Raw genomic sequence first — 24,034 nt, forward strand, 5'->3', positions numbered from 1 at the left:
TCGCTTCCCGGCGTGCCCCGCGGAGGGGCGCGCAGGCGCGGTCAGGGCGGGCGGAGCGCAAGCGCGGGCGGCGGGGGCGGGGCGCGGAGGCTGAGGTGAGCGCCGGGCGGCGGTGCAGAGCTACTGGAGCGCCCGGCGGCTCCGGGCGGTGGACGAAGAAGGCGGCCCCGGCCCCGGCCCCGGCCCGTCCCGTGCCCCCACGGCCCCGCGGCCCCAAGCGCCCCCGGCCCCGGGCTCGTCCGCCGCCGCCATGGCCCGGCCGCTGGTGCCCAGCTCGCAGAAGGCCCTGCTTCTGGAGCTCAAGGGGCTGCAGGAGGAGCCGGTGGAGGGCTTCCGGGTGACCCTGGTGGACGAGGGCGACCTGTACAACTGGGAGGTGGCCATCTTCGGGCCCCCCAACACCTACTACGAGGGCGGCTACTTCAAGGTGAGCGGCGGGGTCAGGGGGCAGCGACCCCCTCCTCCGGCTCCTCGGGGCCCCTCCCCCCCCTCTGCCCCCTGCCCCCGTCCTCTCCCCTGGTGGGACCCGTTCTCACTGTCTCTCCTCCTCACGGGGTTCCTTCCCTCTCCCTCTTCTCCTCGCGGGGCCCCCATCCTCTGTCCCTCCTCCTCCCGGGGCCCCTTCCTTCTGCCCCGCTGCCTGACCGCCTCTGGCGAGCTAGGGGCCCTTGGTCAACCCCTCTGGCTCTAGGAGTCCCCGAGAAGCGCCTGTTCCCTCTAAGGCCGCTTCATGTCCCCAGAGGGGAGGCCCGGGACCCTCCCTGTTTCTCTGGGTGCGGGGCCTTTGCTTCCCCCAGCCTCTGGTGCCCGTCCCCCTCCTCCTGGCCCTGCCCGCTGCCCGGAGCGGACAAAGAGGCCTCCCCAGAACCAGCCAGCACTGTTGGGAGGGAGGGAGGCCCCCCGCCTGGGGGCTGGCTCGGCCACTGGCTCGGGTTCCAACAAAGGCCCGGATGGGGTTGGCAGCCGGGACCTGCTTGGAAAGCGGCCACCCTGGCCGATAGCAGTGGGCCAAGCCCTCTGGGCTTCATCCTGAGCCTTATGTAATGTGTTCTGTCCGGCCGTCGCTCCCACCCTCAGCCCTGTCCCCGGGAGCCACACCACAGAGCCCACCCAGGTCCGGCCTCAGAAGCTTAGGCTCTTCTGTGCCCCGGCTGGCCTTTCTCAGGTTCCTCTGAGCAGGCGGCTTCTTGGGCCCCACGTCTCCTGCCCTGGGTTGCTTCTGGGCGCTCTGTGAGCGGGGAGGCCAGGGCTGTCCCGGGGGCCGGCTGTGTTTCTGACAAGTGTGACGAGGACTCAGGCCAGTACCTGGACAGGATATGAGTCCAGATGTGGTCTTGGCAGGACCCCTCCCAGATCAAAGGACTTTGCTCCTCGAGCCAGACGGACAAGACAGGGGGTCTCCTTGTAAGAGAAGCGGAGCCTGGGCCCTCAGCTGGAACACCCCCAATGCCGCCTGCCAAGAGCCCAGCGGCCAGGCTGGGAGGCCTGGGCGGTGGTGGGGCAGGGCTGGCACTGCCCGGACAGATGTCTGTGTTTGCAGTTTTGGCTAACATTTTAGCCACGCCTGCTCAGGGGCCTGGAGGGGGCAGGCTGGCCTGCTGGGGTGATTCTTGAGTTGAGATTCCCTTGTTGCTGGGGTGGGATGGGGGGATGAGCATGGACAGCCCTGGGCTGAGTTCTGATGTGGAATCCGTCTTCCCTGTGCAGGATGTGGATTGGGGGCTGGTCCCCAAATGGTTTAACCAACCCTCGTCCCCTAGCCTCTTTTGTCTGCATCTGGGAGCAGCTGGCTGTGAGGATAAGGGCCCCACTCAGAGCTGGAATAGCATGAGTCCCACCCTGAGGGCAGGCCGGGACTCTGAGCAAGGGTGCTGGACTGGAAGGAAAGGAAAGGACGTGGGTTTCTGGCTACTGCCCACTGTTTGCAAGGGATTGTGGGTAGGACCTTCCAGGCTGGCTTTGGGGGGATGATCCTGTTATTCTAGAAACCTGGGCTAGGGAGGGGCGCCACAAATCTGATCGCATCTGCCGCGAGAGTCTGTCCTCGAGGAAGGCAGCGTGGGACCCACAGTGGCTCTGCCACCCTCACATTCTCTTGTTCTGATGTGGTTGGCTGGGGAGTGGGGGGAAGTATGTGGAAATACAGGGGCTGGAAGTGCCCAGGGGGCACCATCGCTTTCCAGCACCTTCCTCTCAGCCCGCCCAGCCTCACCCACTCCCCCTTACAAGCCAGAGGGGCTCCGGGCAGCGTGTGCTGAGGGGTGCCCCAGAGACCTGGGTTGGGGAGCCCCTCCACAGCTGCATTCTGTGTGCCCTCAGGCAAGGTACTCTCCTTCTCTGAGCCTCAGTTGGCACAGCAGTAAAGGCATCTCCGGGACTTGATGGGTGTTTGGTGAGGGGAGGCCTGTCCCCCTACTCCGCTAAGGAGGCCTCAGCTGGTCTCTGTCTTCACTTAGAAACGCAGCCCTGGGCTTGGCAGGACCAAGGGGCAGGGTCTGAGGCCCAAGTTCCAGACTGACTTGAGGCCTCAACACGTTCACTCCAGAACAGAGGGCCCTCCCCCGAGTGCCCCCAGCGCCCCCTGCCTAGGAGGACGATTCTCTAAAGATGGGGGGGCCTGCAGCCCCCTCTTGTCCCACGTTGGCCCCGAGAGCCTGAAGCACCATCAGGATCCCAGGACTGGGGCTTAAACAGGCGAGGCCGGGGCATAACTCTCCCTCGCAGCCCTCCCCCGTCTGCCCGTGACCTTCCCGTTTGCCTTCCTGACCCCCCAGGACTGACACCTGCGGGCAAAGAGCCTGTCCGCCTGGTGCTGACTCATCTCCGCCCCCGGCGCCTGCCCAGTGAACACCCATCTATTTTAATCCTCCCCACAGGTTGGAGACTGAGGCTGGGAGCCCAGCGCGGTGCTTGGGCACCCGGCTCCCAGGACTGGGCCCACCATGCTCCCTGGGACCAGGGCTCTGGTCCCCCCAGAGGCCTGGGCTGGGACGGGCCTGGAGCCGCACCCCGGCGAGTGCCCACACACTCCCCCCCCCACCGCCCCCAGCCACTGACAGCAGGGTAGGGACCGGGGTCGTCAGCTCAGCTCGGTGACCCCGAAAAGCCCCTGGCCCGTGAGGGGCGCCGGAGGCAGGCGAGTCCCAGGCTGACTGCTGTGTGTGGTCTCGGGCGGCCTGACCCGGCCCTGGCTGAGCCTCTGCTCTCCCCCACCAGGCGCGCCTCAAGTTCCCCATTGACTACCCCTACTCTCCGCCGGCCTTTCGCTTCCTGACCAAGATGTGGCACCCCAACATCTACGAGGTGAGCCTGCTCCTCCAGGGGGCGGGGTGGGGCGGGGGGGCGTGTGGACGGGAGCTTCATGGGTGCTGACCCCCCCGTGCCGCACAGACTGGGGACGTGTGCATCTCCATCCTCCACCCCCCCGTCGATGACCCCCAGAGCGGGGAGCTGCCCTCGGAGCGGTGGAACCCCACGCAGAACGTCAGGTGAGGCAGTCGGCGTCGGGCAGGCCAGCCCTGGGGACGTGGACACGGGAGGATGCAGCTCCCTGTGGGGTGGCAGCGTCTGTGGGAGCCACCTCCCGCCAGAGCCCCCATCCCTGCCGGCCTCTTCTCCATTTCCTGCCATCCCTGCCCCACCCACCTTCAGGAATGGTCTCTGGGACTCCTGTGGCCGTGTCTGCGTGCCCCTGGGGTCCCCCCTCCTTCCTCGAGCCCCAGGGAGCACAGCCCTTCCATCCCCTGGTGCTGTGCTCACCCTGAGCGGCCCGGGCACTCTCCTCCTCCCCAGGCTGGAGCGGGAATGAGTGGCACAGGGGACCCACTCTCCAGGCAGGGTGCCCCAGGGAGGGGACAGGCCTGCTCCAGCGGAAGGAAGATGGTCCTGGCCTTGGCTGTCCACCCATGTCCCGTCCCAGGAACCTGGCACGCCGCAGAGGGCAGGTGGAGGGTGGCAGGCCGGCTCGGGGCATGAGGCTCCCGGGCAGGCAGCCCCTGGGCCGTGGACCCCCCACGCCGACTCCTGCCGCCTCCCCTAGGACCATCCTCCTGAGCGTCATCTCCCTCCTCAACGAGCCCAACACCTTCTCACCGGCCAACGTGGACGCTTCCGTGATGTACAGGAAGTGGAAAGAAAGCAAAGGCAAGGACCGCGAGTACACGGACATCATCCGGTGAGTGGGCCTGGGGCCTGGGGAGGCAGGGTGGCCCCTCCTGAGCCCTCCTCCTCTTGCCGGAAAAGCTGGGGTCTTTCTCTCGTGAAGCGTGTGGCCCACATATGTACTGTCGTGTGTGGACGTGCCGTGTGTGTGTGCGTGTCTCGTGTGCGTGGCATGTGGGTGCATGCACCTCACACAGAGATAAACGCCCTGGTGTCCGCCAGGATCTAGCAGGGTCTTGCCACATCCTTCTGCTCTGACACTGTAAGGTCAGAGATCCCACCGGTACCCCCCATCCCCCGTGTACGCGGACCCTGCGTGCTGAGGCGTGCACGCGTGTGCGTGGCCCCGTGCTTTTCCCCACGCGGTCTCCTCCGGGACCGTGCTGTGCGGGGTGTTCCATCATTTCACCTAACGGGAGTGAATGTCGCAATTTTGAAACTTGGAGTTATTCTCTAAAGGCAGCAAAGCCGTGTGGTATGAGCATGTTTAGGAGATAACTTCTTTTACGAAAAGTCAGTTTCTCCTGGTTATAAAAGCAGCGCATCACTTAGGAGTTTGCCAGGATGAGCTCCTCTCATTTCTGTTGTTTTCTGTTTTTCCCCGTGAACAGGCAGGTGCCCGGCCTCGCAGGGGAGTCTGTGTGAAACATTCCCCAGGGGCCTGCGCTCTCTGCCCTGTTGTGTTTGTTGTGTCCCGTGAGCTGCTCTAGGAGCCCCTGGGGTCTGTGACTTGTTTCGTGACAAACTAAACGCTTCACTAAGTCTCCTCCAAAGAGGTTTTTTGTCTGTCATTTTCCTCTTGGAAAGGGGAGTAGGTCAGACACGTCTCCATGACGACCCAGGCCCACCCCCAGGCCCAGCATTCACCCGGGGAAACAGTTCTCGTCCTTACCCGCATCCAGGCGCATGCTCACCCACCGTGTCCACGCAGCTGTGGGGACCTGTGCCCGTGGGCCGGCCGCACGACCCCACGGTGGGAGCTCCAGAAAGCCCACCGGCCCTGTCGGGTGGTGGGACCCCAGGCGCAGCAGGTGCGGTCAGAGCTCCTGCCAGCTACCGTCAGTTGGATAAAGCTCCGGACGGAAAGCGCATGCAGGAGACACGGTGCTGGTGACAGGAAGACGCTCAAGTGCAGAGAGGAGAGGACCCGGGACCCCGGCCTGGTGGGGGTGTGCTGAGTCCCGCCACGGGCGCCTCCCAGTGGCTGGCCCTTCCCCTGGGGCTGATGAGCGACCCCGCCCACCCCACCCGCCACCCTCCACCCTCCACCCTCCACCCTGACCCAGCCCAGCGCCGTGGCTGCTCCCACTTCGCCTGACCTCAGCGGCCAGGGCCGAAATGCGCTTCTCTTCCTGATGAGCCGACACCCTCCCTGTGTCTGCACAGCCCTCATCCTGGTTCAGAGCCCGCGTTCCACCCCCTCCCACACGTGTGTACTCGTGTCTGTGCGCGCGTGTGTGATCAGAGGCCCGTGCACACGCGGGGACCATGAGTGGTTGGGCCCGTCTGCTCTGCCCCGGCCATCCTGTCGCTGGCCCCCATGGCCCGGCCGTCGCCCCGGTTGTCCTGTGTTGTTTCATGGGAGCGAGCGCGGGGGCCCCAGGGCTGCCGGCCGCAATGAGGCGGACCCCACTTCTCTCCGCAGGAAGCAGGTCCTGGGGACCAAGGTAGACGCGGAGCGGGACGGCGTGAAGGTGCCCACCACGCTGGCCGAGTACTGTGTGAAGACCAAGGCCCCAGCGCCTGACGAGGGCTCGGACCTCTTCTACGACGACTACTACGAGGATGCCGAGGCCGAGGCCGAGGCCGACAGCTGCTTCGGGGACGAGGACGACTCGGGCACCGAGGAGTCCTGACCCCGCGTTTCCGCAAATAAACTGACAGATTTTACCTCAGCCGCCCACTCTCTGCCGCCGCCACTACCTCCGGACACTGCGTCCGCCCTGTCCCCTCCACCTCCGGGGAGGCCGCTGCGCTCGCGGCCCCGCCTGGGCCGGACGCCGCTCGGGGACCCTGGCCCGCCCGCCCCACCCGCCAGCTGGAGCCAGAGACTCGGGGTCCCGGCTTGAGAGCGGACAGATTGACTCGGGGTCACCTCTTCTCTGCTTGCGGTTGTTTGGAATCTAAATAAAGCGACTTTATGAGAAGCCCGAGGACCAACCTCTCCTTGGCCGTGAGGCCAACGGGGCCCAGGCGGGGACGCAGGCCCTGGTGCCATGCGTGTGACCCGAGACAGGCAGGCGGCAGCCGCCCCTCCGAACCTGGAAGCTCCCCAGGGGTCTCCTGTCAGGTTTGCTGATTTGGGGGGAGGGGCCGCAGAGACCGGGGTCTGGCCAGGTGGGGGCCTGGGGTGTGTTCTTGGGGCTGAGGGGTGGCCCCGGGGGTCCGAAGCCCCAGCTCCTGGGCAAAAATAAAGTTTTATTGGAACAAAGCCACACCCATTTCTTCCCCTACATTTGGCTGCTTCGGAGCGGCAGCTTTAGAACTGAGTGATTGCAACCTAGCGTCTGTGCCAAAAGCCAGAAATACCGTCTGGGCGTTTACGGGGACGTTTACCCCACCTGCCACCACCCTTGGGCCTGTGGGTCCAGCCCCTCTGCTCCCCTGGGACCCCTTCTCCCCTTCCCCAGGCTTCTGTAACAAACAGATCCAGACTCGGTGTTCACCCTTCATCACGCTCGGCTTGTGTGGGTCGGGGTCACATGGGTGTGGGGAGGGAGGGGTGCATGTCACTGCCCCACCGCCTAGATGACCAGAGCCTCAGGGCCGGGAGGATGAGGGCCCAGGAGCCAGGCCAGTGCCCACCAGCCCTAGGGTCACGCGGTGCCACTTGCCCTGCACAGGACAGATGGGAACAGGCGTGAGCCCCCAGACCCAAGGGGAGGGGTCGAGGACCCACCCTCTAGGGAGCATCTGAGGATGGAAGCCGGGGTGTAAACGCCCAGCTCTTGTCCCCAGATCCAAAGGAGCTTGTGCACACAGTTGCCTCGCACCGGGGCCTCGGGATCCTGTGCTCCCACCCGGGGGCCTCAGCGTTGGGTTTGCCTGGTTCAACGTGGATTTCAGGTAAACAAACTGTTTTTACTCTAAGATCATCCCATGTAATGTTTGGGACGTAATCATACCAAAAAGTTACTTGTCGTGTATCTGCAATTCGTCTCTTCTTAGTTGCCAAAATATGGCGCCCTCCCCTGCCCCCCAATACCAATGAAACCTACTTCCTGGGGTTATTAGAAAGATTAAACAAGGTAGGACACGTGAACACCCTATAAATACTCATTTTTCTTAAACTGAATCCTGGCCTCACAAGCCCTCCTGGGTGAAGACAACCTTAGCCTCGTGTGCCAGACGCAGTCAGAGGAGAGGTGGACGGTTTGCATCTGGCCTCAGAGCCCCAGCATCGGGGCGATCTCATCCGCCTCTGTGACCCATTTTTCATCCACGTCTTCTTTATTTATCACAACCCTTTCAGTATCAGAGGGAAGAACGCTTGACTCATCACACTGACTCAAGTGCAGGAGAATTTCACTGGCTTCTGTGACTGACAGGGCGGGAGTTTCAGGCACAGCTGGAGCCAGGTGCTGGCTGTGCCCTGACTCTTGTCTCCCCCTACCCGTGGTCAGCAGAATAACAGCTCTGAAAACGTCCATGCCCGAATCCCAGCATCTTTGTCTCTAGATGCTGGAAAAGGCAGGAAATTATTCTCCCCTGTAGCCCCAGAGGAACCAGGCCGGCCCACGCCTGGATCTTTGCCCCCTGAAGCCCATTTCCTGCTTGCAGCCTCCAGAACTGTGGTTTCAGGCACTGAGCGTGTGGTCAGCTTCCTCTGTGTGGGCCTCATTCTCAGGCGGACGCCTCTCGCCTTGGGCCCACCCACACCCAGGGTGACATCTTTCCAAGTCCAGCAGAGAGTGAGGGCCGTCTGAAAAGTCCCAGAAGAAATGCGGGCCACAGTCTTCGCTGAGCTGCTTTAGGGCTTAGGGTGGTCCTCTACCCTGAACCAAACCCTGTGGCCAGGGGGTACGGGGTGTGCTCTGATTGGCTGGTTGGGGTCACGTGGTGTCGGGGAGCAGCAAGGAGAGGGGTGGACTGAAGGAGGGAGGACCTAGCTGAGCCTGGCTAGGACCCTCGGATTCGCAGGAGTCCCCCAGGTACTCATAACACACGAGTGTTCATAGCATCTTTCTTCAAAATTGCCAAAATCTAGAAGACCCCAGATGTCCGTGGACAGACGATGGATAAACACAATGTGGTCCAGGGAATTCCCTGGCGGTCCAGTGGTTAGGACACTGAGCTTTCACTGCTGAGGGCCTGGGTTCAATCCCTGGTCGGGGAACTAAGGTCCCGCAAGCCCCATGGCATGGCCAAAAGAAAAACAAAAAACAAAAAAACTAAACAGTGTGGTCCACCCAGACAGTGCAATATTATTGAGCCTTAAAAAGGCAGGAGATTCTGACACCTACTACCACAGGGATGAACCTTGAGGACATGATGCTCAGTGAGAGAAGCCAGACACAGAAGGACAAATGCTGTCTGATTCCACTCACAGAGGGTTCCTGGGGGAGTCAGATCCACAGAGACAGGAAGCAGATGGTGGGGGCGAGGGGCGGGGGGGGGGGTGGGGAGTCAGTGTTTCCTGGGGACAGAGTTTCAGTTTGGGAAATTGAGAAAGTTCTAGAGATGATGATGGGATGGCTGCACGACAATGTGAAGGTGCTTAGTGCCGCTGAGCTGTGCGCTTAAAAATGGTTAAAATGGTGAATTATGGTGTGTGTATTTTGCCACAATAAGACAACAGGGCAAGGAGATAATCCCACTGAAACCACAAAACACCATGTGTGAGATGGGAGCTTGAACATGATGCGACAGTAGATGCTAATGAAGGTTTCTCGTCAGTTTTTCAGGTGTGATCATGGTGACGGGGTTTTGTCTTCAGAGAGTCTGTATCTTTTAGAGGCACTTCAGGGTGAGGTGGAACCAGCCAGAGCTGTGAATGTCACCTCCCCCACAGGAAGGGTGGGTGTGGGTGGCGCTGGGGGCCCGGGGCCAGCATCATGGAGGCCCCGCGATCCCCGATGCTGCTGCTGCTGGCGGTCCTGGGAGCCCTGTGGGCAGGTGAGCGCGGTGGGGAAGCTGAGGCCCAGAGCTGTGGCACCTGGGGTCTGGGGGTGGGAGACAGGGCACGGGGCATCAGAACAGAGACTGGAAACAACTCCCCCGTCCTCAGAAGGGACCCCCCTGAAGACATGTTGGCTGCCCCAAAAGCACAAGGCGGCTTTCCTTGAAACAGCCTTGAAAATAGATTGTGGGTTAAGCAAAGGGCAGAAGGCCGAGGATGCCTGCCGTCCTGGGGGTTTCTTTTCTGACAGTATGTGAGAATCCACTCCCTTTTGCTGGAATATTTCTGGAAGGAGGCTCCAGAGCTGGGAGGCACGGAGGGAGGGAAGGAGTTTCACTTTCCCCCAACAGTTTTGTGCGGGGCACGTGGATGACCTAGTGAGAAGATAATATAAATTTTTTTAAATGGGAGGGATGTGGGACTTCCCTGGCAGTCCAATGGCTCGGACTTGGCGCTGTCACTGCCAGGGCCTGGGTTCAATGCCTGTTGGGGGAACTAAGGTCCCACAAGCCTCAAGGCGTGGGGGAAAAAAAAGGGGGGGGGGCATAAATCAGGAGTTTGGGATTAACAGATAGACAGTACTATATATAAAAGAGATGAACAACAAGATCCCACTGTTTAGCACAGGGAACTGTATCCAATATCTTATAATAACCTAAAATCGGAAAAGAAACTGAAAAAGAATATATATCTATAACTGAATGACTTTGCTGTACACCTGAAACTAACACAACATTGTAAATCAACTATAGTTCAATTTTTTAAAAAAGTGAGACCCAAAAAAAGCATTTAAAAAAAAAAAAAGTGTGGGGCCTCCCTGGTGGCGCAGTGGTTGAGAGTCCGCCTGCCGATGCAGGGGACACGGGTTCGTGCCCCGGTCCAGGAAGATCCCACATGCCGCTGAGCGGCTGGGCCCATGAGCCACGGCCGCTGAGCCTGCACGTCCGTCCGGAGCCTGTGCTCCGCAGCGGGAGAGGCCACAGCAGTGAGGGGCCCGCGTACCGCAAAAAAAAAAAAAAAAAAAAGTGTGAAGAGGGCTGCTAAGGGCACATGATCCCTTCCTGAGGAGATCATCTCACAGCTCAGTGCAGTGGAGGCTCGGAAAGTTTAGCAGGTGGATTGAGGGTCTGTGAGTTTTATCTACAGTAGCTGTTAGGACTTCTTCTAAGTGAAGCCTGAGGGCGAGGCGAGGCCTTGGGGCAGAGGAGAGGCCCCATCAGGACAGATATTTTACATTCTTTTCCTTTTGACTTAATTCTGCTTTTACAGACAAGTCAAGGGAATCAGGCAGATAACTTCCATCTTCTCTTCCCTAAATTCCTCAGTCGTAAACATTTGGCTTCAGTTGCTTTATCATCCCCTCTTCCACTCACATCCCGACCCTGGGTGTGTGTGTAAAATATAAATAGGTATGTTTATCATTCTTTTTCTGAGCCCTTTGAGAGTGGGCTGCAGACGTGCTGCCCCTCACCCCTAAGCGCTCCAGTGAGTCTTCTGAGAACAAAGACAGCCCCTTATGTGACTGGTAGATTCTCAGCATCCTTCCTATCCGCTCACCTACAGACCTTATTCCAACTGTCGCCACGGGGTCCTCTGTGGGTCACTGCGTCGTCCTGCTGTCCTCAGTCCCTGAGCTCTGGAAGCGTCTCTATGTACCCCGGGTCCTCTGGCCACTGTGGGCCTGTCAGCTGCGTCCCCAGACTGGGCTCCGGTGGTGCAGTTTCCACAGGACCCACGGAGGGGGGCTGTGTTCGCCCTGTCCTGGTGGATCCGTTTGACCGCTTGGAGAAGCTGAGGTTGGCCGGGCTTCTCCAAAGTGAAATCAAGCATTTCCCCTTGTAGTTGTCTTAAGGGGAGACTTTGGGGCTCTGAGGGTAGAGCGTACTCCTCACATCTCACCCTCGAGCTGGATTCACAGGATGTGGGGCAGATGCAGGCTGTTTGCCCCCCAGCAGCACGCAGGAGGCAGGGTGTGCTAGTATGTTTATACACAACTCCAGCTTGCGGGGGCAGGAGACCACAGCCCAGAGAGTGAGGCCGCCTAGCTTGGGTTGCCCAGCAGGGAGTGACGGAGCTGGAATTCGAGCCCCCGCTGCCTGACTTCCCAAATCATGAATGCGCGGCTAGAACCGGCACCTGGAGGCGTGAAATGGAAGGACAGCCGTGGTGGGCATCCCACCCTTCTGGCCTGGCTGGATGACAATAGCTCTGTGATCAGTTGGTGACCCAGCAGGGTAGGAACCCAACCATCCACCCCTATCCTTTCTCCCTCCCTTCTTTCCTTCCTTCGTTCTATCCATCCATCACCCATCACCCATCATCCATCCATCATCCATCCATCCATCCACTCATGCTTCCTTCCTTATTTGCTGACCATATATTGTATTAGACCTGTTGTAAACAAGACTGGCACAGAGCCTGTCCTTGCATCACTCATAGGCTAGTGGGAATAGACAGGCAATGAGCAAGTGTGTGGGATACAACACCAGGGTGGGGTGAGTGCTTGGAAGAGAACAGAGCTGAGTAAGAGGAAGAGGTCTCTGAGGAGAAGACTTTTGAGCCGAGACCAGTGAGACAGCCAGACTTCGGAATGTCTGGGGGAAATGCACTCCAGGCTTCCAGAACAGTACATGCAAAGGCCCTGAGGTGGGAACAAGGGCAGTGCCCTGGAGGAACAGCAGGGAGACCCAAGTGCTGGAGTGGGTGAGGGCGAGTGTGAAGGAAGCAGGGTCAGCTGATGTGTGTCTCGTGGGTCATGAGGAGTTTAGATGTTTAAAGCATGATGGGGAATCCCAGGAAGATTTGGGGCTGATTCACATTAGAGCACTTTTTTATCCTTTTAATTCATGATTGGTTTTAGAACAATTTTTATAGCAGCTTTATTGAGATGTCATTCACATACTGTACAATTTGCCCATTTAAAGGATACAATTCAGAGAATTTCAGCGCATTCAGAGCTGTGCAACCAACCCCATAGTCTAATTCCAGAACATTCCATCCAGGGCTGCAGAGCTGGAGTTGCAGGGTCATGGCAGAGGTGGGGCACCCAGCCCTAACCTGGCTTTTTCTCTCCCCATCCCCAGGAGGCAACACGTTTGAGACCCACATCATTGGGGGTCGAGAGGCTGCCCCCAACTCACACCCATACATGGTTTCGCTGCAGAAATCCGGCTCCCACCTGTGTGGGGGGGTCCTCGTGCACCGGCAGTGGGTGTTGACAGCTGCCCACTGCCTGATCCATCCGTGAGTGACCCTGCCCTGCCCCACCCCCATCCCCCCAGCTGTCCCCAAATCTATCCTGTCATCCCCACTCTCACCTGAGAGATTTAAGCCAATTGTAGCATTGTAGGGGGGGGTCCCCTTGCCCTCTGCAGTGATTGCTGAGGCGTGCGTATGTGACACTGACCTTAGGCGTGTGTATGTGACATTAGGCCGTGAGGATTCCTGGGGATGGTTTATCTGCTACAACAGAGCACCTTCCAAGTGGACAGAGTCAGGCCCCTTGTGACACCCAGGAGTATATCTCCCACCTGTGGCCATGTGGACAGAGCTGGTCTATGAGGGTGGCAGGGCCAACACAGAGAGGAACCTGGGTCCCTGATGCCATTGTGAAGCCACCAAATCAACCCATCCCAGAGCTGCCCTACCTCTGGTCTGGCCAGTAACAAAGACCACAGATCAAACTGGGTGAAATAACCAAAAGGGACCTGTTGGTTCATGTAACTGAAAACGCTAAGAGGAGGCAGCCTTCAGGCATGGCTTGATCCAGGTGCTCCCATGAGGCACTCAAAAGCTTGCCTGTGTCTCAACTCTGCTGTCTTGCCCCCTGGCCACATTATCAGGCAGGCTCTCTCCCATGGTGGCAAGGATGGGCCCCCCTTAAGTCCTGTAAAAAGAGCTTCTTCCTCTCTAGTTTGGGCCAGTTTATGAGGATAGGTCCCGATGGGCCCAGCTAGGTCACTGCCAGCCTCTGAACAAATCACTGATGTTGAGGCATAACATAAGTGCTGTCTGGAGCCCCAGGCCGGTGGTGGGGGCAGGGAGGGTCAGCATTTTTAAGACACACACAGCACAAGCCCCTGGCCGGGCCGAGTCTGGGGAGGGGTGGGAGCAGGGAAGGCTTACTGGAGGAGGTGGGGAGAAGAACGGACTGAGCAGTAGCAGGGGAAGGACCCCAGAGAGAGGCTGGGTGAGGGGGTGCGGGACACCGAGTGCCCCTGAGGCTGCAGGGCTGCCGCCCACACCCTGATCTTGTGCCCCCAGGACACAGCTGCTGAGGCTGGTGCTGGGGCTCCACGTGCTCGGAGACCCTGGCCTTACCTGCCATATCACGGAGGTGGTCCTGCACCCCGAATACAAGCCAGCCCCCCATCTGGAGAATGACCTCGCGCTGCTTAAGGTGCTGCCAGTGGGAGAAATGGTGGTTCCAGGTCCCCTCCCTCAGTGTGGTGTTCCCCTCCCCCAGGGTCCCCTCCCCACTGTCCCTCCCCCAGGATCCCCTCCCTCATCGCCCCTCCCCCAGTGTTCCCCTCCCCCAAGGTCCCCTCCTGCACTCACCTGCCCCTTTCTGTTCCCTGTAGCTGGATGTGAAGGTGAAACCCAGCAAGACCATCCGGCCCCTGGCCTTGCCGCGAGGACGCCAGGCAGTGGCCGCAGGAGCGCGGTGCAGCGTGGCCGGCTGGGGTGTGACCCACCAGGGTGGGCAGCTGACCAGGGCACTGCAGGAGCTGGATATGCATGTGCTGGACGCCAAGATGTGCAACAACAGTCGGTTTTGGCACGGTGGCATCAGCCCCCGCATGATCTGCCTGGCAGCCTACTCCAAGAACCAGGCCCCCTGCAAGGTGAGGGCGCTGGGGTGGGGGGCGCCTCATCGGCCAGCAGCTGGGCACCCAGGCAAGCCCCAACTCTCTCCAGGCCCTGCTCCCTCCATTCCCTGGGGGTCCTGAAGGTTGGCACGAGCGTGAGCCCATTTCTCAAGTGCAGAAACTGAGGCACAGAGAGGTTGCCCATGGTCACATAGCCAGCAGCAGAGCTGGGGTTTGAACTCCAGCACCCAGGAAGATCAGGGCATAGATAGAGCATGTGCAAAGGCCCTGCGGTGGGAAGAAGGAGCAAAGAGAGTTTAAAGGAAAGGAAGGGAGGAGGGAATGAAGGAGGTTGGGGGACGGAGGGTGCAGGGAGAGGGGGGCAGGGGTCTCTGCTCTGGAATCAGCCTCCCGCCCCCCACCTCCCGCAGTGGGCAGCAAGGTGACCGGTGCTCTGTTGTTTCGGCAGGGGGACTCGGGAGGACCTGTGATGTGCAGCAGAGGCCAAGTGGCTGGAATCCTGTCCTTCAGCTCTAAGGTCTGCACCAACATCTTCAAACCCCCCGTGGCCACCGCCGTGGCCCCCTATACATCCTGGATCAAGAAGGTCATCGGCCACTTCCCTAACCCGACCCTCCAGAGGTGGCCCGACTCCCCTTCTGTGTGCCAGCAGGATTGCAGGGAGGGGCGGCCGGGGGCCTGCATGTGTCAGGGGACCAATAAACTCTAATAAGGAAGTGGCATGAGCCGGCCTGGATTCTGCCTCATGCGGGGGTGGGGGGGCAGGGGGAATGAGAGTTCCCCATTTACAAAACAGAGGTTGCAGGTTTGAGGCTTCCCAGGCGGCCCAGCAGCTGGCGAGGGCCCCAAGGGCGCCTGGCAGGGGGCAGCGCTGGCCACTGGGTTCCGAAGCCAGATTCCCTCTGGCAGGGGGTGGGCTGGGCACTGGGGAGCCAGAGGGAGACACGGAGAAAGCAGCCAGGGATCTTCTTCCCCCTCTCTTTTTTATTTTGGTACTGCCTTTATTGAGATATAATTCACACGCCATACAATTCACCCTTTTGAAAAGTGTGTAATGCAGTGGTTTTCGGTACATTACCAGGGTTGTGCAACCAGCCCCTCTGTCCAGTTCCAGAACATTCCATCACCCCAAAAGCAACCCCAGCCCCTCCCCCAGCCCCTGACCACCAGGAATCCACCCTCTGTGTCTGTGGATTTGCCTGTTCTGGATGCTTCCCGTCAATGGAATCACACCCTGTGTGTCCACGTCTGGCTTCTCTCACGGAGCATCGTGTTCTCAAGGTCTGTCCACGTTGTAGCGAGTGTCGGGGCTACCGAGTGATGTTCCTGGGTGTGGAGGGACATGTGTGTGTATCCGCTCACCTGTCCGTGGACACCTGGGCTGTTTCCACCCCGGCTGCTGTGGCCATGGGCGCACAGGCGCGTGTGTGGACGTGTGTTTTCAGTTCTCCCGGGCCTGCGCCGATGAGGGAGGGCTTGCTGGGCCACGTGGTGACTTCCTGTTGAACAGTTTGTGGAACTGCTGTTTTCCAGCAGAGTCTTTTACTTTTACTCTGAAAACCTCAAACACACAGCCACGTTGAAATAACCGCACACTGAACACCTAGGTGCCCCCCATGCAGGTTCTGCCAGGAGCAGGTGATGTGCCTGCTTCTTGGTCCACTGTCCGTCTGTCCGTCCATCTGGCTTTGTTGCATCTCACAGCAGACAGACACTGCCCTGTGGGGACACGGCCGGGATTGCAGGGCTTATTTAGCGCCCTGTCTCTCCCTCCTACGCGGCGGAATGCACAGATCTCACTCAAGGATTTGCTGCTCCGACAGCAAGGACAGATGTGAACAACACAAGCCCTGCAACATTCACATCCCTGACCCCAGAAGATCGCTCAGCCCCTCACAGGCTTGTCTTGAATGGAGCTTTTGCATAGTGACTACAGCACATGGGCGAGAAGTTAAAAGGACAAAACCCGCCAAGGGAAAAAAGTGCCCCACGTCATCCATCGATAACCTTTTTCCCAGGAAGTAACTGCCTCTGGTGCCTTCCGTCCTCATCTGAGGGTTTTCTAAGCAGGAAAGGCCACTGCTCAGGCAGCCAGCCCGGCACTGCCTCAGCCCAGGCCAGGGAGCAGCTCCCGGCCCCCACCTGCCGCCCGTATCCGCTTGTCTGGGCTATGGGCCCAGAAGTGGAGTTTGCCCATCAGAAGGCAAGGGCTTTTCCCCTTCGGTGATGGCAGCAGAATTTCTTGTCTGCTGAGCACAGACTGAGTTCCAGGCCTCCTGCAAAGTGTTAAGATGCTTTAGGAAACCCTTGCCATCTTTATTTCAGAGCCAGAGAGAAGGAAGGATGAAAAGGAGGAGGAGGACGGAGACCACCCACCTTCTCTCTCTCTCTCTTTTTTCTTTTCCAAACTGCTAAAGCTTCTCTATCTTTTTCTTTTTTAATAGACTTTATTTTTTTAGAACAGTTTTTTTTTTTTTTTTTTTTTTTTTGGCAGTACGCAGGCCTCTCACTGTTGTGGCCTCTCCCGTTGCGGAGCACAGGCTCCAGACGCGCAGGCTCAGCGACCACGGCTCACGGGCCCAGCCGCTCCGCGGCACGTGGGATCCTCCTGGACCGGGGCACGAACCCGCGTCCCCTGCATCGGCAGGCGAACTCAACCACTGTGCCACAAGGGAAGCCCTATTTTTAGTTTTTTAAGGAACCTCCATACTGTTCTCCATAGTGGCTGCACCAATTTACATTCCCACCAGCAGTGCAAGAGGGTTCCTTTCTCTCCACACCCTCTCCAGCATTTACTATTTATAGACTTTTTGATGATGGCCATTCTGACCGGTGTGAGGTGATACCTCCTTGTAGTTTTGATTTGCATTTCCTTAATAATTAGCAACGTTGAGCATCTTTTCATGTGCTTCTTGGCCATCTGTATGTCTTCTTTGGAGACATGTCTATTTAGATCTTCTGCCCATTTTTCGATTGGGTTGTTTGTTTGTTTTATTTTGAGCCACATGAGCTGATTTTATATTTTGGAGATTAATCCCTTGTGGGTTGCTTCGTTTGCACATATTTTCTCCCATTCCGTGGGCTGTCTTTTCGTTTTTTTGATGGTTTCCTTTGCTGTGCAAAAGCTCTTAAGTTTAATCAGGTCCCATTTGTTTGCTCTAGCAAGTTAATCAAACCCGAGGAGATGGGTGGCAGGAACCCCAATAGCTGGTCAGTCAGAAGCTCAGGGGACATGGTGGACTTGGGATGGATGTGTGAGGTGGGGACAGACGTGTGGGGCTGGCCTGTAACCTGGGGGTCTGACCGACTCTGGGCAGAGAGGGTCAGAACTGAGTTAAATCTTCAGGATGGCATCCTCTGGGCATTGGAGGACTGCTGAGTGCTTGACAAACAACACCCCTGTGTAACCAGCGCCTAGGTCGACAGACAGAGCAGGAGCTCCACAAGCCTCCTCCCCAGCAAGGTTTCCGCCTCTGGGTTCCCATCCCCGAAATGGGTCCTGCCTGCCTGTGCGTCCCCGAGGATACCGCTCTGTGCCCGGGTCCTTCCCTCAAGTGTGACAGTCCTCCCGCCTGGCCACCCACACCATTCCCATGGGGTGTTCCATCGAGCACCTCGCTCACATTTCCACGCTCCTGTAGACCCGGGGGTCTCACCTGGGGCAATTCTGTCCCAGGGACACGGGGCCACAACTGGGGATGTCTGTGGTCCCTAGGACTTGGGGGCTCCAGCGTTGAGAACATGGGGCCGGGGAGGCCGCTCCACACCCCACGGTGCCCAGGATGCCCCACAGACGGTGAGCCCCCCATGGCAGCAGGCGGGGTTGGGGAGCCCCGATGGAGGGACCTAGGCTTGTCTCTGAAGGTCTGGGGCCTCACGAAGCCAGCGCCGCACCCCCAGCAAAGGGAGAGGGCTGAGCACCTGACCCCACCAGACGCACCCCAGCCGTTCCTGTGTGCATCTTCCAGCCTGCAGAGAAGCTGAAGGCCCTGCAGAGAGCGGCGGTATGCCCCACCTCCAGAGCTGGCAGGCTGGCACTTTGCACATCCCCTGCCTGTCCTGGGCGTTTCCCATCAATGGAGTCACACCCTGTGGGTCCTTCTGGGTCTGGCTTCTCTCACTGAGCATCCTGTTCTCAAGGTCCGTCCACGTGGTGGCGAGTGTCAGGGCTTCTCTCCTTTTCAGGCTGAGTGACGTTCCCATGTGTGGAGAGACCACATGGCATTCGCCCATTTATCCGTCGAGGGACACGTGGGCTGTCCCGGCGCCCTAGGATTTCGGCATCACACCTCCAGCAGGGCCACCGGACACTGCAGTTTTCAGGGATCTGTGCCATCCTCCAGTAAGTCCCTGATTGGGACGGGGGAGGGCCGGCGGCGGGGACCTGGGGTGGCTCCAGCTGGACGGAGATCAGTGGAGGCCTGGCGGTGTTTGGAGGCCTGAGGCCCTGGAGGGGGAAGCTTATCTGTGTCCACAGCTGTCGCCTCCGCCCAGCTGAGCCCCACCCCACGCCCAGGTGAGCAGGACCCTGAGAGCCTTAAAGGGACAGAGTGAGGCACTGACAGCAGGACATGCTGGGGGACTCGGGGCACCAGGGCACCGCCACAGGGGGTCAAAGGGCACGACCGAGTGTCAGGGCTGGGCGGGGGCTCTGGTCTCTGCCGGTTTCAGCTGGCCGGCTGGGGGTTGGGGGATGGTGGGAGAGGGACCCTGCAGGGAATGCGTTTCCCAAAACCAACCCTACACCTGGCCGCTCAGAGCAACTGTGTTGTGTCCTGGAATAAGGGCCAGGAGAGCAACAGGACAGCTCAATTCAGTGTCCCCAGGGCCTGGGAATAACTTTCCATAAGGGCTGAGGTTGGGGCCTTCAGGGAGACTGGACCGCAAGGAAGATCCAACATTAACTTACAGGGAGACCTCAGACAGGTCTTCGGATCCCAGCCTTCGTGTCGCGTCTTAGCTCGAAGGCGGTGGTGTCCTCACATGCAAATGGTTCCGGAAAATGTGAGAGGGAAATGCAGAGACAGAGATGGAGAGACAGAGAGAGAGGGACAGAGACAGAGAGAGACAGAGAGGAAGGGGTTGGGGCACAAACGTGGCCAAGGCCCCTGGCCGAGAATCCAGGTGCAGGGGGCTGCTGTCCCCAGGGTGCCTCTGTAGGTTTGAGGACTTCTCAAAATAAACTGTTGAGAAACAAAGAACCCTCCCCTTGTTCCACCAGGACAAAGACATCAGCAACAGGGTGAGGAAACCTTGAAACGCCAAGACACCTTAAAGCTCAACCCCCACGAGGCCCAGGGAGGGTTTCCATTGACAGCAGCGCCCCAGGTGTTCAGGACACTGTGCATCACAACTGTGCAGGGAAAGAATCTCTTGAATTCTCTGCCATCTCAGCGGGGGAGGCTGAGGAGAGGCTGGATCACCTCTCACTTTCAGATGCTTTGTTCTGCTTTGTTTTGTCCTGTTTTTACCTGTCGGACTTGTTCGCTAGGAAAGATCACCAGCCCCTGGCCACGTTCATCTGGGGGAACCGCCTGTCACTTTTCCAGGGAGAGCAGTAGTTAAGAAGGAGAAGCCAAAGGAGGTCAGAGGGCAGCTGCTTCTGTAAATCCCTTCCGGGCACGTCTGCCCTTGAAGCAGGAGCTGGACGGGCGGGTGAGTCCCGGGCCCCCGCCTGCAGGGAGCCTCCCTGGCTCCCAGCTTGGCGTCTGCCCTGACCACCCTACCACCACCGGCCACGTCAGTCAACCCCAGCGCTAAAGGAACCAACCACCCGACCCTCTGTACCATCTCCTGGGGCCGGTGCAGCAGAGCACCACAAGCTAAGCTGCTTACATAGCAGAAATTATGTTCTCACGGTTCTGAAGGCCACAAGTCTGAGACGGGGTGTCGGCAGGGCTGTGCTCACTCCGTGGGGGTGGGGGGGTCCTTCCCGCCCCTCCCAGCTCCTGGTGTGGCCCACAGTCCTTGGTGTCCTGGGCCTGTGGTCCCATCACCCCATCCTCTGTCTCCGATTTTTTATTTTATTTTTATTTTTTAAAGTTTTTTTTTGATATGGACCATTTTTAAAGTCTTTATTGAATTTGTTACAATATTGCTTCTGTTTTATGTTTTGGTTTTTTGGCCTGGAGGCATGTGGGATCTTAGTGCCCCGACCAGGGATCAAACCCACACCCCCTGCTTTGGAAGGCGGAGTCTCTACCACTGTACCACCAGGGAAGTCCCTGTGTCTGTTTCTTATAAGGTCATTGGATTCAGGGCCATCGTCATCCAGGATGAGCTCATGTCAAGACCCTTAATTTAGTTACATCTGCAAAGACGTTTTTTCCAAATAAGGAAGGCCCTATTCTCAGGTCTGGAAGCAACCACGGCACCATCCTGTCCCCCCAGTTCCACGCCTTCCCTGCCCAGGACCCTTTCCCCACAGCCCCGGACCTGTCTACAACACACGGAAGATAGAAGACTAAGACCCTCCCTCGCTCGGATCCCTCCCAGGGCTCCTCAGCATAAAATCCACACCCTCACCACCAGTCACCACCTGGGGAAGGGCTGGATTTCAAACTCCACCCTTTCAGAAAAATGCACTGAAAACCTCAAGCTGGGGACTTCCCTGGTGGCACAGTGGTTAAGAATCCGCCTGCCAATGCAGGGCACACAGGTTTGAGCCAGCACCCTGGTCCGGGAAGATCCCACATGCCACGGAGCAAGTAAGCCAGTGAGCCACAACTACTGAGCCTGCGCTCTGGAGCCCGCGAACCACAACTACTGAAGCCCGTGCTCTGCAACAAAGAGAAGCCACCACAATGAGAAGCCCGCGCACCACAAGGAAGAGTAGCCCTCGCTCGCCACAACTAGAGAAAGCCAGCAGGCAGCAACAAAGACCCAACACAGCCACAAATAAATAAATAAATAAAATTTTTAAAAACCAGAAACCTTAAGTTGGAACATTTTAGCAATGCACAGATGGGTGTGACAGAGAATAAAACCCTCATGTTTTCTCTCCCCTTATCTTTGCGTTCAAAACGTTTCATAGGAAGAAGTAGAAAGCAAAGCACACAGCCAGAGATGGGACAGTGGCCGGTGTCCTGAGTATGAGGCCCGGAGAAAGGACGGCTCGGGGGCAGCCAGGGCCAGGTGGGAAGGGCCTGTCGGAGACCCGGGAAGGCGTGCCTGGTGACAGGCACAGCCAGGCAAAGGCTCGGGGCAGGGACAGTGCCAGCAAGGCTGGAGCCAAGCGCGGGGGAGGTGAGGGCGCTGAGGCCCCAGCGGGGAGTTCGGCTCTTCCTTCATCCTGCCTGGCTACAGCCAGCGGTGGCCTGTCTGTGCCAACAGCAGAGCCGGGAAGCGCTTTCCTTGCTCTTCTGTTTGTGGATCTCTGGACCGCTCCCAGGGCGCCCGCAGGCCTCAGAGGGGGAGACCCAGGGAGGATCCTGGCTCTCCCACGGCCAATTAGGGGCGCCCGCAAGCCCAGGCCTTGCCGGCTGTGCGTGTCCCTGCCCGCACGCACAGCCGGCAAGGAGCACGGGGTGTGCACGGGGTGCACGCAAGGACAGAGAGTTGGGGGGGCGAAGAGGAGAGTTAAGGCTGCTTTCGACAGGCGGGGTCAGAGGTGCCCCGTGGAACACAGGGCTGCAGGACAACCAGTGACATCTGAATTTCAGACAGACAACAGATCGTTTTTAGTGTAAGTATATAGCAGACAGTGTGTGGGATATATTGTACTAAATAATTAGTGCCTTTTGCAAATCTGAAATTCAAATGTAACTGGGTGTCATGTGTTTTTACTTGCTGAATCTGGCCACCCTTGCCTGGGCTCATCCTGAAAGGCCTCTTCTTGGAAGCAGAAGGGGACGTGGGACCCTCCTGACCCGGCTGGGGCCAGGACCCAGCTGAGGAGGGAGGGGGCAGGGAGGCACCACTGTGTTCTGGCAGCCCCACGATTTCCCACGAGTCCCGCCCTCAGCCCGGCTCTGGGCCAACGGGGGCACGGAGATCCGCCCAAGCCTGGAGGTGCTTTGAGGCCAGCTGCCCGCTTGCCCCCCTCCTCCCGCGTGTCCCTCTCGACCCCGCTCCGTGCAGCCTTGCTGAGCCTGCCAGTGCGTCTGCAGGAGGAGAGGCCTCTGTCCTGGCCCCTCTGCCACACCCTTCTAGCCTTTTCCTCCAGGATCCCCGGCCTCGCAGAGAGGGCTCTGCTGGCTCTGCCCAGGCTCCTCCTCCAGCTGCCTCCCCCTGCCCCTGACAAGCTGCTCCTGAACTCACAGCTCAGCCCTCCAGGGACTGCTGCCCCTCCTCATATACGTGTCACCTCCAATGTCGTCACCTCCAAGAGGCCACCTGGCCCCTCATCTAAAGCAGTGCCTCCTGATCGACATCACCCCATTTTTTAATTGAGATGATTCACATACCACACAATTCACCCATGAAAGCGTAAACAGCTCTGGTACATTCACAGAGTTGAGCACTCAGCATGACAATCAGTTTTAGAACATTTCATCACCCTAGAAAGCAACCCCATCGCCATGAGCAGTCCCCCCCTCCCCCTCCCCAGCCCCGACAACCACGAGCCCACTGTCTGTCCCTGTGCATCTACCAGTTCTGGACGTTTCCCATCAATGGAATCACACACCGTGTGTCCTTCTGTGGCTGGCTTCTCTCACTGAGCATCGTGTTCTCAGGGTCCATCCACGTGGTAGCAAGGTCAGGGCTTCACCCCTTTTCCTGGCTGAGTGACGTTCCCGTGTGTGGAGGGACCACATTTTCCTTATTCATTCACCCATTGATGGGCATTTGGGCTGTTCCACTTTTTGGCTGTTGTGCTGCTGTGAACATTGCAGTGGAAGTTTCTGTATGGACGTGAGTTTTCAGTCCTCTGCGGCACACACCTAGGACTGGCATTGCTGGGTCAGGTGGTCACTCCGTTTAACCTTTTGAGGAGCGGCTGCACGGTTTCACCTCCTCACCAGCCCTGCCCAGGGCTCCACTTCCTCATCTCGTTATTTTCTGCCCTTCTGATGAGGGCCATCGTGGTGGGTGTGAAGTGGTGTCTCACTGTGGTTTCTGCCTGCCTTCCCCTGAGCAACTTCTCATGTGCTAATGTTATTTGCATGTCTTCTTTGGAGAAATGTGTTTTCAGATCCTTTGTCCATTTTTTAATTGGGTTATTTGTCCTTTTTAAGAGTTAAGGGACTTCCCTGGTATTCCAGTGGTTAAGACTCTACGCTCCCAATGCAGGGGGGCCGGGTTCCATCCCTGGTCAGGGAACTAGATCCCTCATGCCACAACTAAGAGCACACATGCGACAATGAAGATCCAGCAAGCCGCAATAAAAAAAAAAAAGATCCTGCACGCCGCAACGAAGACCTCACGCGCAGCAACGAAGATCCCCATGCTGGAGCCAAATAAATAATTTTTTTTTTAACTTGAGTTATAAAAAAAGTTGAGTTGTAAGTGTTCTTTATACCTTCTAGAGACAAGTCCCTTATCAGATACATGATTTACCAGTATTTTCTCCCATTCCTTGGGTTGTCTTATCACTTTCTTCTCTGAAGCACAAAAGTTTTTAATTTTGATGAATTCCAATTTATCTGAATTTTTGTTGCTGTTGCTTGTGCTTTTGGTGACATATGTAAGATACCATTGCCTAATCCAAGGTCACAAAGACTGCATACCCTGGTTTTGTTTGAAAGTATTTTGTCATTTTTAGAAGTATTTGTTGTAAAACACGGGGACCTCAGCGTAGGTGTTCCAGCCAAATACAGGACGGCCAGTTACATTTCAATCAGGTAAATGGTGATACTTTCCTTGCAAAACTGTGTTCAAACACTGCACGGGACCCTTACACTAAGAAATTACTCATTCTCTGCCTGAAACTCAAACTTAACTGCTGTCCAGCTATTTTTATTTGCTAAATCTGGCAGCCTCACCC

General features: G+C 58.1%; 2 protein-coding genes across 2 annotated transcripts; both read left to right on the forward strand.

Annotated features, from left to right (window-relative positions):
• Positions 1 to 78: 78 nt before the first annotated feature.
• CDC34 (cell division cycle 34) lies at positions 79 to 6,583 on the forward strand. Its single transcript, XM_029216734.1, has 5 exons — positions 79 to 427; positions 3,217 to 3,303; positions 3,391 to 3,488; positions 4,040 to 4,174; positions 5,807 to 6,583. The coding sequence occupies exons 1-5, from the start codon at positions 251 to 253 to the stop codon at positions 6,015 to 6,017; spliced, it is 708 nt and encodes a 235-aa protein (XP_029072567.1). The 5' UTR covers positions 79 to 250; the 3' UTR covers positions 6,018 to 6,583.
• Positions 6,584 to 9,215: 2,632 nt separating this feature from the next.
• Positions 9,216 to 14,824, forward strand: GZMM (granzyme M). The gene is made up of 5 exons (XM_029218037.1): positions 9,216 to 9,276; positions 12,364 to 12,523; positions 13,544 to 13,679; positions 13,861 to 14,124; positions 14,558 to 14,824. Exons 1-5 carry the CDS (start codon positions 9,216 to 9,218, stop codon positions 14,816 to 14,818), a joined length of 882 nt encoding a protein of 293 aa, XP_029073870.1. The 3' UTR covers positions 14,819 to 14,824.
• The last annotated feature ends 9,210 nt before the right edge of the window (positions 14,825 to 24,034 follow it).

Source organism: Monodon monoceros, unplaced genomic scaffold, assembly GCF_005190385.1.
Source record: "Monodon monoceros isolate NGI ecotype Baffin Bay Population unplaced genomic scaffold, NGI_Narwhal_1 Super_Scaffold_12, whole genome shotgun sequence".
NCBI lineage: Eukaryota > Metazoa > Chordata > Mammalia > Artiodactyla > Monodontidae > Monodon > Monodon monoceros.